Source organism: Phyllopteryx taeniolatus, chromosome 17, assembly GCF_024500385.1.
Source record: "Phyllopteryx taeniolatus isolate TA_2022b chromosome 17, UOR_Ptae_1.2, whole genome shotgun sequence".
Taxonomy (NCBI): Eukaryota; Metazoa; Chordata; class Actinopteri; order Syngnathiformes; family Syngnathidae; genus Phyllopteryx; species Phyllopteryx taeniolatus.
Genome location: NC_084518.1, coordinates 12,394,191 through 12,412,807, shown reverse-complemented (window position 1 = coordinate 12,412,807; position 18,617 = coordinate 12,394,191). Strand labels below are relative to the sequence as shown.

The following is an 18,617-nucleotide window of genomic DNA, read 5'->3' as shown; positions in this document are numbered from 1 at the left end:
AAAGCTGCAACAAAATACCACAATCCAAAGAAATGTAAGAGATGAGAAATAAAGTATTTGACATCTATCAGTCTGGAAATGGTTACAAAGTCATTTCTAAACTTAAGGACTCCAGCGAACCAGGTGACAGCCACTATCCACACAAGGAGAAAACATGGAACAGTGGTCACCTTCTCTAGAGTGGCCGGCCTCCAAAAATTACCCCAAAAACACAATGACGACTCATCCAGGAGGTCACAAAGGAACCCAGGACAACATCTAAAGAACTGAAGACCTCCCTTGCCTCAGTTAAGGTCAGTGTTCATGACCCAACAATAAGGAAGAGACTGGGCAAAAATGGCATCCATGGCAGAGTTCCAAGGCAAAAACCACTGCTGACCAAAAAGAAAATAAAGGCTTGTCTTACGTTTGCAAAGCAAAAAAACAAAACAAAACAAAATCTGAATGATTCCCAATACTTTTGGGAGAATATTTTCATTACATCTGGCCTAAATGTAACACAGCCTTTCAGAAAAAAAACATGCCAACAGTCAAACATGGTGGTGGTAGTGTGATGGTCTGGAGCTGCTTGGCACATTCAGGACCCGGGCGGCTTGTTGTGATTCATGGAACCATGAATTCTGCTCTTTAACAGAAAATATTGAAGCAGAATCTTCGAAGCACACTTGGGTTCTGTAGCAGGACAACTATCCAAAACACACCAGCAATTCAACTTCTGAATGGCTTAAAAAAACTGGAATATTTAAAGTCCAGATTGAAATGCTGTGGCATGATTTTAAAAAGGCCGTTCATGCTGGAAAACCCTCTGTTGTCACTGAATTCAAACAATTCTGCAAGAAAGTGTGGGCGAAAATGTCTCCACAGAGATACAAAAGACTCATTGACAGTTATAGAAAACACTTGACTTCAGTTGTTCCTGCTGAGGGTGGCCCAACCAGTTATTAGGTTTATTGGGCAATTACTATTTCACAAAGGGCCAGGTAGATTTGAATAGTTTTTTTCCCCTTAGTAAATAAAACCAATGCTTGAAAACAGGCGACAGTCTTAAAAGCAAACAAATAAGAGCAATACACAACCCAGAATTAATCTTTTGTTTCATGTGCTAAAGTCTCACAAGATTTGCTGAGGTATTTGCGTAACGTCATGCAAAAACTTTGTGCAACTGTTTTTAAACGAATATTTGGCTCTAATCCTGAAATGTATACAACTTCTCATTGGCTTCTTCCTTGCTTTTCACATAAAATACATACAGTACGTAGAAATGCAGCTGCGTGGCATACTGGCGGGACAAAAGGCCAACCTTAACATATTCTAAAACAAGCATGGCAAGCCCTATAAAGTGAAATTGAAGGCTTGGCCAGACTTTTTACATTTTACTCAAGTGCATTGGGTTTTGCACAAAACATACAGTATTTGTGAGACTCCAGTGCCAAATACCAAACAAGCCACAGGATCCACACAGACAAAACAAAAAACAGAAAGATGCTGTTCCACTGAGCGGGATAATAGGAGTAAGCACAGGGGTGTGCACCACTTAGAATGGCGGGTAATAATGTTGAGGAGCATATAATGGATTTGCAAAAAAGACAGATGGTGCAGAAGTAATGAAATTTGGACACACACACACACACACACACACACACCCAGCATAACGTGGGTGCCCCAAGGCGTATTATGGATGCTGGTGCTCACCAGAACCGAGGGTCTCAGTTTATTTGGTATTTAAGCTGGTAGAAATTTTCTTATTTGACTCCTTCGTCCCTTCCCCGTACCACATATCTCAATCAACTAGTCCGACGCCAAAGAAGAGAAGAGGTGCTGACAAAGCCATCAGACCTGGATTAGAACCAAATTAACTATAGATTAATTCCTGAGCAACACAGATTAGTAACAGGGTAGCAAGTGGCTAGCATGTAAACATGAGGTTGTTGATTTAGCTGTGTTCACAGGTTATGTTTGGTGCCATTGTTAAAAGAAAAACAAAAAAGCACAAGGAAATCATAAATTTTGTATCTGCTCAAATCAGAACCACTATCACTCTGTGGCTTGTCTGCTTCAGAGTGTGTGAGTGTATGTTGGGTAATTTGGTCCAGACCAAAAGTACTAAACTTACTGAACACAGAGCTACTGAACATGGCATCAATGAAGAATGTAAGCAGTTATGTCATCTTGTCACGTTGTCAAAGAGGATATGTTTGCTGACGATGTCAACTTAATGTGCACTTGGCTTTCTTATGCTCTTTTGAGTATTCTAAACACTTGTTTTGATGCCAGCTCTGTGACGAGAAGAAGCTGCCCAGTGGAGATACTGTATGAGTGGATAAAGCTCAACTTCCCATAATTGACGTCATGTGAATCTTCTTAAACTGTAAACTAATTGAGACTGAATGAAGAGCTCCTCCCCAAGTTGCAGCCAAGTAGTGCACTCCGTTTTATATCAATTAATCAACAATCCATTCATCACAATCGAACAAAATAGGGATAGGGTTCAAGGAAGCTAATATTTTCCCTACTTAGACTAGTAGCCCAACAAATATCTTTCCATGTCAAGTGAAATCTGGAGAACAGTGGTAGTAGTTGGTAATTGTTGGAAACTCTTTCACTTCGATGAAATATCACACCCGTGTCTCTCAAAAGTAATCCCTTAATTGCACCCTTTAATTCTAAATAGTCGGCAAAGAGTCCATCTCACACCAATCCGAAACTCCATTGGGCACTTTCCCACCGGCTAGCCTGAGCCACAGAGCCATTGAAATTGCGAAAGACCAAAGAGTGAAAGCCAGAAGGATAGGCTGAATGTGATTTTAACACATAACTGTATAATTTCATTCCATCCATCCATCCATCCATTCTCTACCGCTTATCCGGGTCGGGTCGCGGGGGCAGTAGCTTCAGCGGGGACGCCCAGACTACCCTCTCCCCAGCCACTTCATCCAGCTCTTCCGGGGGGATCCCGAGGCGTTCCCAGGCCAGCCGAAGGATGTAGTCTCTCCAGCGCGTCCTGGGTCGTCCCCGGGGTCTCCTCCCGGTGGGACATGCCCGGAACACCTCACCAGGGAGGCGTCCGGGAGGCATCAGATGCCCCAGCCACCTCATCTGTCTCCTCTCAATGCGGAGGAGTAGCGGCTCTACTCTGAGATCCTCCCGGATGACCGAGCTTCTCACCCTATCTCTAAGGGAGAGGCCGGACACCCTGCGGAGGAAACTCATTTCGGCCGCTTGTATCCGGGATCTTGTTCTTTCGGTCACGACCCACAGCTCATGACCATAGGTGAGGGTAGGAACGAAGATCGACCGGTAAATTGAGAGCTTCGCCTTTCGGCTTAGCTCTTTCTTTACCACAACAGACCGATACAAAGTCCGCATCACTGCAGACGCTGCACCGATCCGCCTGTCGATCTCCCGTTCCATTCTTCCCTCACTCGTGAACAAGACCCCAAGATACTTGAATTCCTCCACTTGGGGCAGGATCTCATCCCCGACCTGGAGATGGCATGCCACCCTTTCCCGACTGAGGACCATGGTCTCAGATTTGGAGGTGCTGATTCTCATCCCAGCCGCTTCACACTCAGCTGCGAACTGCTCCAATGAGAGTTGGAGGTCACGGCTTGATGAAGCCAACAGAACCACATCATCTGCAAAAAGCAGAGATGCAATACTGAGGCCACCAAACCGGACCCCCTCTACGCCTCGGCTGCGCCTAGAAATTCTGTCCATAAAAGTTATGAACAGAATCGGCGACAAAGGGCAGCCTTGGCGGAGTCCAACCCTCACCGGGAACGAGTCCGACTTACTGCCGGATATGCGGACCAAACTCTGACTCCGGTCGTACAGGGACCGAACAGCCCGTATCAGGGGGTTCGGTACCCCATACTCCCGAAGCACTCTCCACAGGACTCCCCGAGGGACACGGTCGAACGCCTTCTCCAAGTCCACAAAACACATGTAGACTGGTTGGGCGAACTCCCATGCACCCTCGAGGACCCTGCCGAGGGTGTAGAGCTGGTCCACTGTTCCACGGCCAGGACGAAAACCACACTGCTCCTCCTGAATCTGAGATTCGACTTCCCGACGGACCCTCCTCTCCAGCACCCCTGAATAGACCTTACCAGGGAGGCTGAGCAGTGTGATCCCCCTGTAGTTGGAACACACCCTCCGGTCCCCCTTCTTAAAAAGGGGGACCACCACCCCAGTCTGCCAAATATATATGATATAATGATGATATAATGAAAGAAATTATAATGATATAATTTCATTACATTATTCAATTCACGTGTGTACAGAAATGTACTATATGCAAAAAAGAGCCTAATAACTTTTGAAGGTCCAATTTAAAAATGGGTGGAGAGGGGGAAGCGAATGGCAGGGGGTTCCGGGTGTTGATTAGACAAGCAACTAGCAACTTACTTCGGGCTACAAAAAAAAAACCACACCCACTCAACTAAACACAGACACGGAAACACAGGCGCACACAGAAAGTCAATTAACACGAACATGTGTCTTAGGGGAATTATGTTTCAATTAGATTTCGCTACTTTCAGGCTTCTTTCTTTCACGGTGCTAAAACAAGCGCAGATAGTGATGTGTGCAAGTGCAATGAATCCATCTTTTCAATTAGTATCATGCCATAACTCCACTTTAATAATGTGTCAGAATTTGTTAGGCAATTAAGCTCTAAATCCCTATTTTGAAATATTATTTTTTTTTAAAAAGAGCCACAACATTTAGCTGGGGGCTAACATATGAATGACTTTTGCGAATGTCATTAACATAGCTATAGTTAGAAGCAAATTTAAAGTAAAATAGTAAACATAGTATGTGACTGAATATCCATTGCCTCATAGCCACAAGGGGAAATCGGCATCAGCATATAGATAGATGCTTCTCATTTTAGGGATTACTTTGTTGAATTACAGTTGTGATTACGGTAGTAAAGATGAATACTAGCGCTGTGACGGTGGGAGGTGGTGGGAACCGTGGGGTTGTGTGTGGATTTGGCTTCACTTTCTGTTTAGACACTGAAAAGATGCTCCATTCAACGATTTTGAAAATAAAGCACTACAGAGAGGAGAGAGGAGAATTGGTGCTATGCCAATATTTCTAGGCCTTTGAGTTTTAGTGGGAGAAAAAACTGCATCTTTCCATTTTCTCTTCCTTCAACAGCCATGAATAATTTTGCCAGCTCGGATGACTGAAAAGATGTGGACAAAACAGTAGTACCCTTCAGTCCATAACATCTGCGAAAATGTAATTCCAAACAAGAGCGCATTTGTCTTTCGTTCCTCTCACTGCTGTGTCTCCAACCTGTGGGGCGTGAGTGTGCAGGTGCATTTTATGTGCGTATTGTGGCATACACATAACATAAGGAACTGGCTGTCTCTGCACAGCAATATGGGCCATCTTCGCATTGGCTGAATTCATTTCTGTTAGGAGCGGACGCAGTCCCCAAACAATATTGGCGACGGAGTGGGAGGACAGAAGGAGGGAGGCAGAGCCACGCTATGACCATATCTTTATCTCGGCTCAAGAAAATGATTACTGTGACATGTAGGAGCAAGTCTCTCGACTGTGGCCCACAGGGATTTGTATGAAAAGGAGCTGTCAGATGAAAGGGTACATAACATGAAAAGAACATTATCAAGGATAAGGCTTGTTAAGAAGGAGCGTGATACATGAACCTGGAGAGCACATTAATTTCAACTGCATGCTACATTAACCTACTTCATTTATTTGCTCTTTTACAAGTGAATTTGGGGGGACGACAACATACAGAATCCTCATGGGAGTTCTAGGACTTTCCTTTTCTATCTTTTTTAAAATTTTCCCTGAGAAGAAGACTGGAGTGGGAGATTAGCCACACTTTAATCTCCTGGAATTTGATGCTAATAGAGACATCATATGCATGTTTACACCCAGATCTGTTCACACGCCATGAACACAAAATGTCTATTTGTGTTTGTGTGTTGTGTTAAGGAGGGGCACTTCGACTTCAGGTAAAATAGCTGGATTTCATTCCAAATGTTCTGAACTTCTATATTGAGAAGGATAATGTTGCCCGGAGAAGTGGTGCCATAATGGAGGTTTGCACAGATCAGAATCAGAATCATCTTTATTTGCCAAGTATGTCCAAAAAACACACAAGGAATTTGTCTCCGGTAATTGGAGCCGCTCTAGTACGACAACAGACAGAGAACACTTTTGAGACATATAGACATTGACAAAAACAGTCACTGAGCAATAAAGGCTTGCTAGTTATCTGGTAATGCCGGTACAAATTTGTTATTTTGTTTTTTTGACAATTGTGCAAAAAGATGCAGAGTCCTCTAGCACTTAGAGCAGTTTGAATGACTAATATAGTAATAGTCCGGTGCAATGACCATTGTGCAAAGGGTGCCGAGACTTCAAGCGAGTAGTGCAATAATCTGGGACAATACTGATTGTGCAAATGTTGCAGATACTCCTCAATCAGTGTGCAAATGGAGCAGATGCTACTCTGGCATGAGTAGCTAGTATTGGTCAACAACAGATATGCAAATAGTGCAGCGTGGCGAGACTACTACAGTGAGTGCACAAGTAATTTATAATTGGCCTGACAGAAATGACAAACTCAGACAAAACAATTAGCAGAATGTTGCAATGGAATTGTAGGTTAGCTTTTTAAGAAATTGGTTGCAAGAGGGAAGAAGCTGTTGTAATGTCTACTAGTTCTAGTTTGCATTGATCGGTAGCGCCTACCTGAGGGAAGGAGCCGGAAGAGCCAGTGACCAAGATGTGGAAGGTGGGTAGGGGGGTACCGACAATCCTTTCAGCAGTCCCTCAACTTCTCATAGCTGAAGGTGTCCTTCACTAGACAGCAAACTCGTCGAGATTCAATCAACAGCGAAATAAAACTGACAGAATTCTTAATGATCAATTAAGTGACTAAACAAGTATTATTCCCATCACTATCCAGAACCCGTAAATGCAATTTTATGACTCTTGTGAGGAAAAGGAATTCAAACCTGAACAAATCAGATCATTCGTCCATGGCATAGTTACGATTTTGGAGAGCCTCACTAAAAGGGTTTTCGCTTATCCACAAGTCTTTCGAAGGAAGGCAGCCATACAACAGTTGCTATATCATAGTCTAGTTTGAGCATAATATAGTGCTAAATCTGATGTATGATTCCCTATTAATTTTGTGAGAATACAAACGAAATGTGTCATTAAATGAGAAACAAAAGTCAATCATACATTAAAGTTAGGCTTTACACGATCAGGATTTTTTGGGCCAATCACTGATCATCGAGTTTAAAAAACCGATCACCGATCCGATCACAAGATTGAGCAATGTGTCTATTTAAATGACTTGTTCATTTACTGCATATACTTGTGTACTGTACACTGAGTATCTTCCAAAGTATTCTCTATTCAGGTCATGTACTCTAATCAGTCAGGTCAAGCCAACATTACAACATGACAGAAATAATGGGTTAACTTACTCTAATTAAATCACTTTATTGTAATTAAATTACTTCACACACACCGAAACTTTAGAGCAAGATTCGACATAACACCAGCATGTTTACGTACAACCGTTAGTGCTAGCACTAGCTTGCTCGGCTACATAACATTTTGTTGCCTGCTTGCGAGCGGTATCGTATTAAAAGTATGTGAACGTACCTCAAGCAATCCTTGAATTAAAGTCCTATCCCGAGCACCGGTGACCACCAGTACACATTTTTCCTCATTTTGTTCTTATAATACACACGACGCAAACCAATGTTGTCGTCGCCATGGTAATGAGTGTATCCAGTCGTGTTTGAGTTGACAAGATAAAGCCCAGTGATCGTAAAAGACTGGATGCGGTAGTCATTGCAGTAGTCTGACATAGTGCAATCGTGAAAGACCAAATTTGTCTTGTCGTCTGATCCAGGCATTACGTGTTGTCTGTCTCAGACTTGTTCCCTGTTTTACAAGGCTGACAGGTTTTTTTTTGTTTTTTTTTATATAACTATTGGTTGTCAGATATTTACAGTACTACATCACGCGGCAAGGCTAAAAATGAACTTGCTTTGGGATTAAAATATACTATACGCAATGGCGACCCAGAGTAAATGTATTTTGCGGAGCCAATCAATGACGTCATTGATCGGATCGGCGAATTATGACATTAAAGCCCATCAGCCGATCAGCATAAAATGCTAATTATCGGCCGATACCGATCAAGCCGATCAGATCGGTGTGAAGTCTAATTAAAGTTAAGATGAATCATATCCAATTAGTGTGTTGGTTTTTATATGAGAAGAACAGGATTGTTTACAGTAATATAAGCGAATCCTGCTCCCTATTGGGAGTAGTCTTCTTTGGCCTGAAAACTCACGGCCTCGTTATCTTCTCTCATACAATTTGACTAAAGAATATGAGGCAGAGCTGCATTGCCAATTTTGGAAATGAATTAAGCCACAATACATTCAAAGATGTGTTTTTTTTCCCCTGGGTGCATTTCAGTCTTGAATAACATGTATTTGCAGTCAGGGAGGCATTAGAAAACAGCATAAACAATGTCTCATCACTTTGATATAGTAATATTCAATTCAACAGACTTAAATGATTTGCTGAAAAATGCAGCATGCTGTTTGAATGTAAGCCTGACAAGAAAATTGGATGTTTGATGACTTGCATGCTTCTATTGTACTGTGATTAACATAAGCAGCCATGACAGTGCGTCATTGCCATCATACCACCAATTACTCCAGAGTGTTGTGTTTCTAGGGAATACTTGCCAAGAAGTGCTAAAGCCCTCAGTATCAGAGTTCAGTGAACACGCTCACAGATCAAAACTGAAGAAGCATAATGGAACATGTTTTTTATAAAGACTGTGTTCTGAACTTATTATTTATAAAAAATTGCCCAAGTACTTAGTTCTTGTTCTGGCTACCACATTAAAAAAAAAAAAAAAAAAGGAAATTGAACATGCCATGTGCCATTTGTAGCGTAGAGGCTCACATAGCTAACTTTCATGCAGATGGTGTGGGATTCAATTGTGATTACGGTGACCCTGAACAGGATAAGATGTATAGAAAGTGAAATAAATGGATGAATGCATACTGTATGTCATGCTCTTAGTAGATTCATTGTTTAACTGAGTACATTTAGGCATACATTTGCAAATATTTGTCCCGGCATATATATATATTTTTTTTTTGTTTTATCTCAAGAGAGAGTATTATCCAAAAATTCTAAATGACATTCTACAATGTTCTTCAGATTAGGAATGGGTGGAGGTTGTATCCTGACATCAATGTGTAAAGTATATCACCACATGGGGCGGCACGGTGAGCGACTGGTTAGAGCGTCAGCCTCACAGTTCTGAGGACCCGGGTTCAATCCCCGGCCCCGCCTGTGTGGAATTTGCATGTTCTCCCCGTGCCTGCGTGGGTTTTCTCCGGGCACTCCGGTTTCCTCCCACATCCCCAAAAACATGCATTAATTGGAGACTCTAAATTGCCCGTAGGCATGACTGTGAGTGCGAATGGTTGTTTGTTTCTATGTGCCCTGCGATTGGCTGGCGACCAGTTCAGGGTGTGCCCCGCCTCCTGCCCGATGATAGCTGGGATAGGCTCCAGCACGCCCGCGACCCTAGTGAGGAGAAGCGGCTCAGAAAATGGATGGATGGATGGATATCACCACATGGGTTCAGGAACACTTCAGAAAACCAATGTCAGTAAATACAGTTCGGCCCTACATCCGTAAGTGCAACTTGAAACTCTACTATGCAAAGCAAAAGCCATTTATCAACAACACCCAGAAACGCTGCCGGCTTCTCTGGCCGAGCTCATCTAAGATGGACTGATGCAAAGTGGAAAAGTGTTCTGTGGTCCAACGAGTCCACATTTCAAATAGTTTTTGGAAATTGTGGACGTCGTGCCGGGCCAAAGAGGAACCATCCGGACTGTTATGGACGCAAAGTTCTAAAGCCAGCATCTGTGATGGTATGGGGCTGTCTTAGTGCCAATGGCATGTGTAACTTACACATCTGTGAAGGCACCATTAATGCTGAAAGGTACATAGAGGTTTTGGAGAAACATATGCTGCCATCCAAGCAACATCTTTTTCATGGACGCCCTTGCTTATTTCAGCAAGACAATGCCAAACCACATTCTGCACGTGTTACAACAGCATGGCTTTGTAGTAAAAGAGTGCGGGTACTAGACTGGCCTGCCTGCAGTCCAAACCTGTCTCCCATTGAAAATGTGTGGTGCATTATGAAGCGTAAAATACCACAACGGAGACCCCGGACTGTTAAACAGCTGAAGCTGTACATCAAGCAAGAATGGGAAAGAATTCCACCTACATAGCTTCAACAATTAGTGTCCTGAGTTCCCAAACGTTTATTGAATGTTGTTAAAAGAAAAGGTGATACAGTGGTAAAACATGACCCTTTTTGGGAACGTGTTGCAGCCATAAAATTCTAAGTTAATGATCATTTGCTAAAAGCAATAAAGTTCATCATTTTGAACATTAAATATCTTGTCTTTGTAGTGTATTCAATTAAATATAAGTTGAACATGATTTGCAAATAATTGTATTCGTTTTTTATTTATTTTTAAGACAACGTCCCAACTTAATTGGAATTGTGGTGTAGTATGAGATAACATTTTGAATCTTAATAGCAGGCATTGTCAAAGGTGGATTAGGCTTAATGTGTAAATGTGTGTTACTTTTTTTAAATCAAATAGTGGCCTCTTATAGAGCCTATATTTCAATTAATCACAGACATTTTTGTTTCAGCTGCATGAAATAAAACCAAAGCAAAGATGAACTCATCAACTGACTAGAAAGAATGAATCGTAGGTGTGAAATTGCCCGTTGTGTTACAGGGGCAGCTCTGCACCGCATACCTCTGCTGTGCCAGGAAGAGCTTGTAGTTTCTGAATCCTACCACAATCCCTTCCACCCACTTCCTCCTCTCTGTTTCAACTTTTTTAACACCTGGACTAACAAAAAGACTGGCTTTGATCAGGGGAAATCCTTTGGCAGAGCAGCAGAGAATCCACAGTGGAGCTCTGTGCATGTGAGCCTGGCTGCGTGCATGTGTGCATGAGGCACAGGGGTCCAGCGCTGCTCCACAGAGGATTCCAAGCTTTGAGATTTTATGGCATCAACGCAAGGTACAGAGCACCTCATATGCTCTACATGTCAGAGCACAGCCATGAAAATGGATGCAGAAGTGGGAGGGGAGAGTGTGGTGCATGTGGAAGAAACAGTTGTTTCTGCCATCTAATCAGTGGCTCTACAAACACAAACACACACACACACACAAGGCCGCTTGTTATCAGAAGCTTTCCCACGCCGCCTCGCTACAAAGCTCGAACCCCAGGACAGGCGGATGAGAGCAAGGGAGGAATGAACGAAGGCGCAGAGGGATGGAGGGTCAGCCTACAGCAGCTTAGATTCACTGAGGGGATAAACACATGCCTCAGCGGGGGCTCGTACGTCGGCTAGCGAGATCAGAGTTCGAAACAGACACAGTAGCGAGCGAACGAGCAAGGCGGCAGCACAGAAGATAAACCAAAACAATGCAAAAAGTGCAGTAGTTCCACTCTTATCATCAGGAGATTGCACATTCCTCCTCCACAGCTCTGCTCCCATATTGTTCTGACATCAGCTCCTCTTCCTCCGTTGCCCTCTGCCTCGCCAGCCGCTCAGCCCGGGCTCTTGCATAAGTGTCCAATTTGCATAACAGGCGCTTTTCTCTGGCTCATGGGCACATGCTGGACAAAAGCGCTAACAACAGCTTCGATCTTAAAAAAAAAGATACACATTTGCATTATCAGTTGCACAGGTCTAATCTGTGGATCTTTCTATGCCAGCTGCCATATACAGCAGCAAGCTTGTACTGTATATGACTTCAGTCATATTGACTCCATTCAGGAGGAGGCTGACCTGCTTGCTGTGTGCGACCTATACAATAATAGGCCTTGCACTGGGAAATGACTGCTCAAATCAAGCAGCCTAGCATTATTCTCTTCAGGGTTGCTGATACTGTGTGACGTGTTTGTGTGTGTTTGCCAGCCTTACATGAAAAGAGACTGACACGCACTTGCTCTCATTGCTTAGGTCTTCTCGAACATAAGCTATCCAAACAAAGCACACATTTGTGGGGATATATGCAATCGACACACATGCACGCGCGCGGTGCGCATGAGTGTGTGACACTTTGGGGAGAATAAAGAATAATAAAGAATTAAAAGCACCTCGGTCATGCAACACACACTTTACAGAAAGGAAGGGCAACCTATGACACATGCGCTATACACGGTACTAAACAGCATTAAGAGCCGGCCTGCCATGCAAGTCTAAAAACAAATTAAAGCCAAGAACAAATTAAAACACGACGAATGCTCATAATATATAATAAACTTTGGTTCAATTGTTCTGGTGAACTTAGTATGGCCCTCTGACTTTATAAAAACTAAAATGGCAACTGAGGTTCCCCTCCCCTGCTTAAGCTTCCAAAAAGTGAGCAAAGCCTTAAAGGTCCCCTTCCATCAAAATCAAATTTTTTTCTACTGTCTTATACATAACATGGGTCAAAATGAGCCAGTGACCTGTTTTAAGTTTAACATCTATGCGGGTTGTCGATTGAATGGAAAAGACGCTAAACGGATTAGATTTGCAAAATGATGGGATTAAATTTCTATTTGTGACATAAAAAGTTAACCATTCAAGAACCTGCTCACATCATGGTTGCTACATGCTGACTCATTTCGGGTAAAAATGGCTGAGTGGAAACACGGCTGCATCTTGTGCATCACTTAAACTTTGCGTCACCTGCCAAACTCAGAGAAGTTGAGGAAAAAAATGGCTTCAATTTTTTGGGGAGAAATTCCTAAGCATTTCAGAACCAGAATTGTGCTGTGTTCCAGCCCGGTAAAATAAGCTTTCATACACTGCTGGAAGTGCATTTACATATTTGGAGCGAGCGAGTCAGCTGGCTTTGCAGCAACACAAACTATGAAAAAAAAGTATATAAAAGCATACGTGTTGGGTTTTGTTTTACAACAATACTGAACTATATTTTATAATGTTGAATGTAACTCCGGTCACTGTCGTCAAAACGTGCATGACAGATGACCACCAAAACTACATTATAGTGATTGAATAGGGATGAAGAGGCTGGGATGAGAATCAGCACCTCCAAAACTCAGACCATGGTCCTCAGTCGGAAAAGGGTGGCGTGCCCTCTCCAGGTCGGGGAAGGGATCCTGCCCCAAGTGGAGGAGTTCAAGTATCTTGGGGTCTTGTTCACAAGTAAGGGAAGAATGGAACGGGAGATCGACAGGCGGATCGGTGCAGCGTCTGCAGTGATGCGGACTTTGTAACGGTCCGTTGTGGTAAAGAAGGAGCTAAGCCGAAAGGCGAAGCTCTCAATTTACCAGTCGATCTACATTCCTACCCTCACCTATGATCACGAGCTGTGGGTCATGAACGAAAGAACAGGATCCCGGATACAAGTGGCCAAAATGAGTTTCCTCCGCAGGGTGTCCGGGCTCTCCCTTAGAGATAGGGTGAGAAGCTCGGTCATCCGGTAGGAGCTCAGAGTAGAGACGCTGCTCCTCCACATTGAGAGGAGCCAGATGAGGTGGCTCGGGCATCTGATTTGGGTGCCTCCTGGACGCCTCCCTGGTGAGGTGTTCCGGGCACGTCCCACCGGGAGGAGATCCCGGGGACGACCCAGGACACGCTGGAGAGACTACGTCTCTCGGCTGGCCTGCGAACGCCTCGGGATCCCACCGGAAGAGCTGGATGAAGTGGCTGGGGAGAGGGAAGTCTGGACGTCCCTGCTAAAGCTACTGTCCCCACGACCCGACCTCGGATAAGCAGTAGAAAATGGATGGATGGATGAATAGGACCCATTTCAAAATATCCTTTTTTTTTACTTCCCTCCCTTCTGACATGTCCCCTGGGAAACATCTGTGGGGGTTGTGACTTGTGTAGAATACAAAAACAATCCAAGGATTGGTGAATCCTGCTTCATGATGATAGTAAGACCCCCCCCCCCCCCGCCCTCCACGAATGAAATTAACGCACGGTCGCTCTGAATGCTTGGCCCAGCTGCCGAGATATCGTCATTCGCCACCGACCAATCAGAGTAAAGCTGTTTTCCATATTAACATTGAGAAGATGAACAATCCAATCAGAGCAAAGCTGACTTGTATGTTGCATTTAACGAGAAACCAGACGTATCAACTGCCAGGCTTAAAAGACAAACTATAATAGCTTGAAAAAGAACATTTTGGGCATTTTCAACTCAAATTATCTCGCAAACCCAATAAAAGGAAACATCAAGGATTACAATTTTTTTTTTTGATGGAAGGCAACCTTTAACCCCCTGTGGAAACTAGTGCATGAACTTAACAGGCCTCTCATGTCATTTTCAGAGGATTTTTCAATATGGGAATGGTAATCACAGAGTAACTTACAGTATGTGTCTGTGCCTTTAAGAGGCAGAGCCTGTGGGGACACGTGTGACATTGGCAAGTCTGCGTGTGCTTGTATGGGTGAGCGCTGTGGCCGACAGCAGCTTCTGCATGTGTGCTCACTGTGTTCTACGGTTTTCTTGCCGTTCATTAAACTACTGTTGAAAAAAGCTGTTGAAAGTACATCAGCGACTGTGGCTCTCCTTTCCCACATGAAATGGCATTACAGTAAGTATACTGTGAAAAAAAAAAAAATGGTTGGTGGCTATAAACGGTAAAGCGCGAGTAGGAACTCTCATATTTTATACATCAGTATGCGTATACCCCGCTGAAGGTGTTTTAAACCCTGCGGCCTTGACCTTTTAAGTGTTCAAACAGGTCAACCACAATATGGACATTAAGAGAAAAAAGAAATTAAGGTGGTGCACCTGTTCCTGCAATTCCACTCCCTCGCATAAAAGACGCCACCCAAAAATAAATATATATTTATAAAAATTTAAATATGCATCAGCGCAGTAACTCATCACAAAGCTTTATGTCCACAAACAGTCAAACCAGGGATGGAGAACCTTTTTCCTATCAAGGATGTCAGTCAGATCCATAAGGTCTGAGGTCCATAATATATTCTAATATCCGTAACTCAGTGTGGCAGGCCTGGTGATTGGCGGTTGTGACGTCAGCAAGGAACATTTCAGGTTGAACGTTGGCTCAAGTTAGTCTGCATGTGGAGCAACAGGGCGTGAGTTGCATCCAATAGCGGCTCTCGTATGAATGTACATTCTGTTACCGCTCGGGGTAATAAAGCGATAGAAATTAATAAGCGACCGTGTCATCCTACCACATACAAGGGCATTACAATATGATTGTTTAAAATATGATGCAATGATCAAAAAGATGTTTACCATTACCAACTATAAGCGTTTGTGAGTTAAACGTTTAGGAGCTTTTAAGAACATTTCCTCCAAAGCAGGGTAAACACTTAATGTTTTGAGTTCCATTCCAACCAAAGTCGGCAAAGGCTCAATTGCTTGATGTCTTCGAAAGAGTACTTTTCCTGTGTTGTGGGGTGTATTAAGAGTGATTTTTTCCTCCTCATTGGAAAACAGTCGGGGTCATAAATGTTAAATATTTATGGCTGGCCAAGTCAGTGATTGTGACTTGAAACAGAACAATAACCAATTAGAAAGTGACCTAGCGCTGTTGACGGACACAACTGAGGTTAAATTACTTCTGTTGTATCAGAAGTCATTCGCCACAACAAAAATGACTAGGGCTGGGCGAGTACGTATCAGGCCAATAACAGCCTTATTTCAAGGTATTTGGTATTTGTGAAGGCTACCAACTACACCCACAGATACTTATTAAAAAAATAATAAAATAAAATAAATCAGAGTGTATCCTCCACACCAGTAGTTGGTGCTACACTACGGCAATTTGACACATCGGCGAATCATCATGCGCGTCATAAAGGAAGGAAGGTATTTAAACACAATTATCTGTCATTCTGTTAATTGAAATTTTATGTATCAAAAGTACTAGTGGTATCGGTACTCTATCGGTATCGGTGAGTACTCGAGTGAATACTCATACTGGTATCGGTCGAAAAAAAGTGTTATCGAATATCCCTAAAAATTACAACATTTGCAACCGCAATGTAGTTACAAGCTAAGCAAACAGTTCAAGCTTTTTTTATTTCTTCTTCTTTGTATTTGCTGGCAATCTAGAAGCCCTGTAGCATGATGCTGCTCCTCTTCTTTGTATTTGCTGGCAGTCTAGAAGCCCTGCAGCATTATGCTGACTCTAACAGGTCAGTGTTGGTACGGCAGTCTCGAAGCCCTGCATTATGCTGACTCTAACAGGTCAGTCTTGGTACTACGACAGACATCTGTTTTGGGGCATATGAGACGCTGTATTGTCAGTGGAGATCATGTGTCATGTGTTTGGTGTACCAGCTTCATCTTCTCAAGTACACCCCCCATGAAAAGTGCAGTAAGTACGCACATTTTTTTTCCAGTCATGTGTAGGACCTCTCATATTTTATACATCAGTATGCATATAACCCGCTCTAGGTGTTGTAAACCACGTGGCCTTGACCTTTTAAGTGGTCATCATGCACTTCACACGGGGCAACCACAATATCGACACTGGAGAAATTTGGGTGGTGCACCTGTTCCTGCAACTCCACTCCCTCGCGTAAAAGACGCCACCAAAAAAATTAAAATGAAAAATAAATAAAAATATGCATCAGCGCATCGCCAACAGTGACTCATCAGAAAGCTGCATGTCCACAGTCATGTGGGGGCTGCAAGTATTACGTTAAGGTGTGTCCGCCTCCCTTCCTCTTCCTGGGCACGCGTTCATGTTTTCATTGCCGCTGGTGGGAGACGCAGAGGAAGAAGAGGTGCTCGGGTCGTGTGTTTGATAAACACCTTATACATTCCTGAGCACTGAATCTAGAGGGAGAAGACCCCAGGGTGCCCTCTCGTCACTTTCCCGATGCAAGGGTGCACATATGCGCACACACGCATGTACTGTAGATGATATATACAAAAGCGCTTGACCCTTCGTCTTGCCCCTGTTGTTAGCCTGCGGTGCGCACGCCGTCTCGCAAACATAGATCGCCCCCTCTAAAAAAAAATAAAAAATAAAAATAATAATTAAATAACAGAAAAGGGGTAAAAAGCTTACCTTTAAGAAGAATGCTATACACAGTATAGAGGGTAAAGATGGCATGACTGTTGAGATTCATCCTGTCTTCCCGTTGTCTTGCTCCCCGCGCACGCCTCTATAGTTTGTCCGCCTCGTAGCTCCCCAAACCGGACCTGCTCCGTTCGAGGTACACTTTTGACCGAGTCCGTAGGTTGTAAGCTGCAGTCGAGTCAGGTTTAAAATGGATACAAAAACGGTGTTGTAGATTTGTTTTTTGTTGTTGTTCTGGTTTGTTTACAGGAGCTGTGAGGTTCAGTTGTAGAGACTGTGAGCCTTTACCGACCGACGACTGCCGTCCTCCGGTAAACTGAAGATGTACTGCCTCATTGCCCCGCTCACTTGGAGCAAGAGTGAGGCGACCAAGTCCCGCCCACACGGCTATGACTGACGCGAACCTTGAGCCAATCCGGAAGAGGAAGAAGAGTGCTGCGAGGGAGGCGTTCAGAGCATGACACACGCTGTATAAAAAAAAATAAAATAAAAAAAACACTACACATCTACACACACCAAAAAAAAAAAATAGAGAATTGCATAACTACAGACTATTCGGGTGAAACGTAATATTTTAATAAAAAACAGCACTCCCTTACCTCAAAAATGGTTTGTTCCACCGAATCCCTCTCCCTGACTGGGTTTAAACCAGCTGTGTGGAACATTTATTAACTTTTACCACTCAATACCAACACTTTATTATCATTAGCATTTCTCATTTTTGCTGCATTTAACTGTAGCTCAGCGTGTTATCGGAGTTAGCTGATTTCAGGTGGTCAGAGACATCACAACTGTCCATCCATCCATCCATTTTCTGAGCCGCTTCTCCTCACTAGGGTCGCAGGCGTGCTGGAGCCTATCCCAGCTAACATCGGGCAGGAGGCGGGGTACACCCTGAACTGGTTGCCAGCCAATCGCAGGGCACATACAAACAAACAACCATTCGCACTCACATTCACACCTACAGACAATTTAGAGTCTCCAATTCATGCATGTTTTGGGGATGTGGGAGGAAACCAAAGTGCACGGAGAAAACCCACGCAGGCACGTGGAGAACATGCAAACTCCACACAGGCGGGGCCGGGGATTGAACCCCGGTCCTCAGAACAGTGAGGCTGATGCTCTAACCAGTCATCCACCGTACCGCCATCACAACTGTAGTATTTGAATTGGAATTAGATAAGCATGCTGTTGTGTCGTGCATGTAAATGGTGAATTCCCATTGACATTATAACTCCTATTATTGGACATAGAGGAAGGAGCAGACTTTATAGCATATTAGTATTCAAAGTATTTAACAAAAGTCAATATCTGTTTATGTGTTTATTGGGGGGCTGGTTTACTCCAGGAAAAGTAGTAGGGTTACAATAAGTTTGTTTGGTAAATCAAATCCATTCCTCTTTGACTGTGGCTCAACATTTTAATCACCTTTATTAGATTTGATTGTTTTGT

The 18,617-nt window shown here is 43.4% G+C and overlaps 1 protein-coding gene across 3 annotated transcripts in view; it reads right to left on the bottom strand.

The window, feature by feature from the left end:
* cadm2a (cell adhesion molecule 2a) overlaps window positions 1-17,763 on the bottom strand; it is a 307,569-nt gene extending 289,806 nt beyond the window's left edge. For 2 of the 3 annotated variants that reach the window (XM_061751328.1, XM_061751332.1), the window contains exon 1: window positions 17,154-17,763. In XM_061751328.1, the coding sequence (XP_061607312.1) occupies window positions 17,154-17,214 (61 nt within the window). In that variant the 5' untranslated portion in view covers window positions 17,215-17,763. The remainder of the gene's footprint in view (window positions 1-17,153) is intronic. The other variant, XM_061751330.1, reaches the window with a different exon arrangement.
* Window positions 17,764-18,617: the final 854 nt, after the last annotated feature.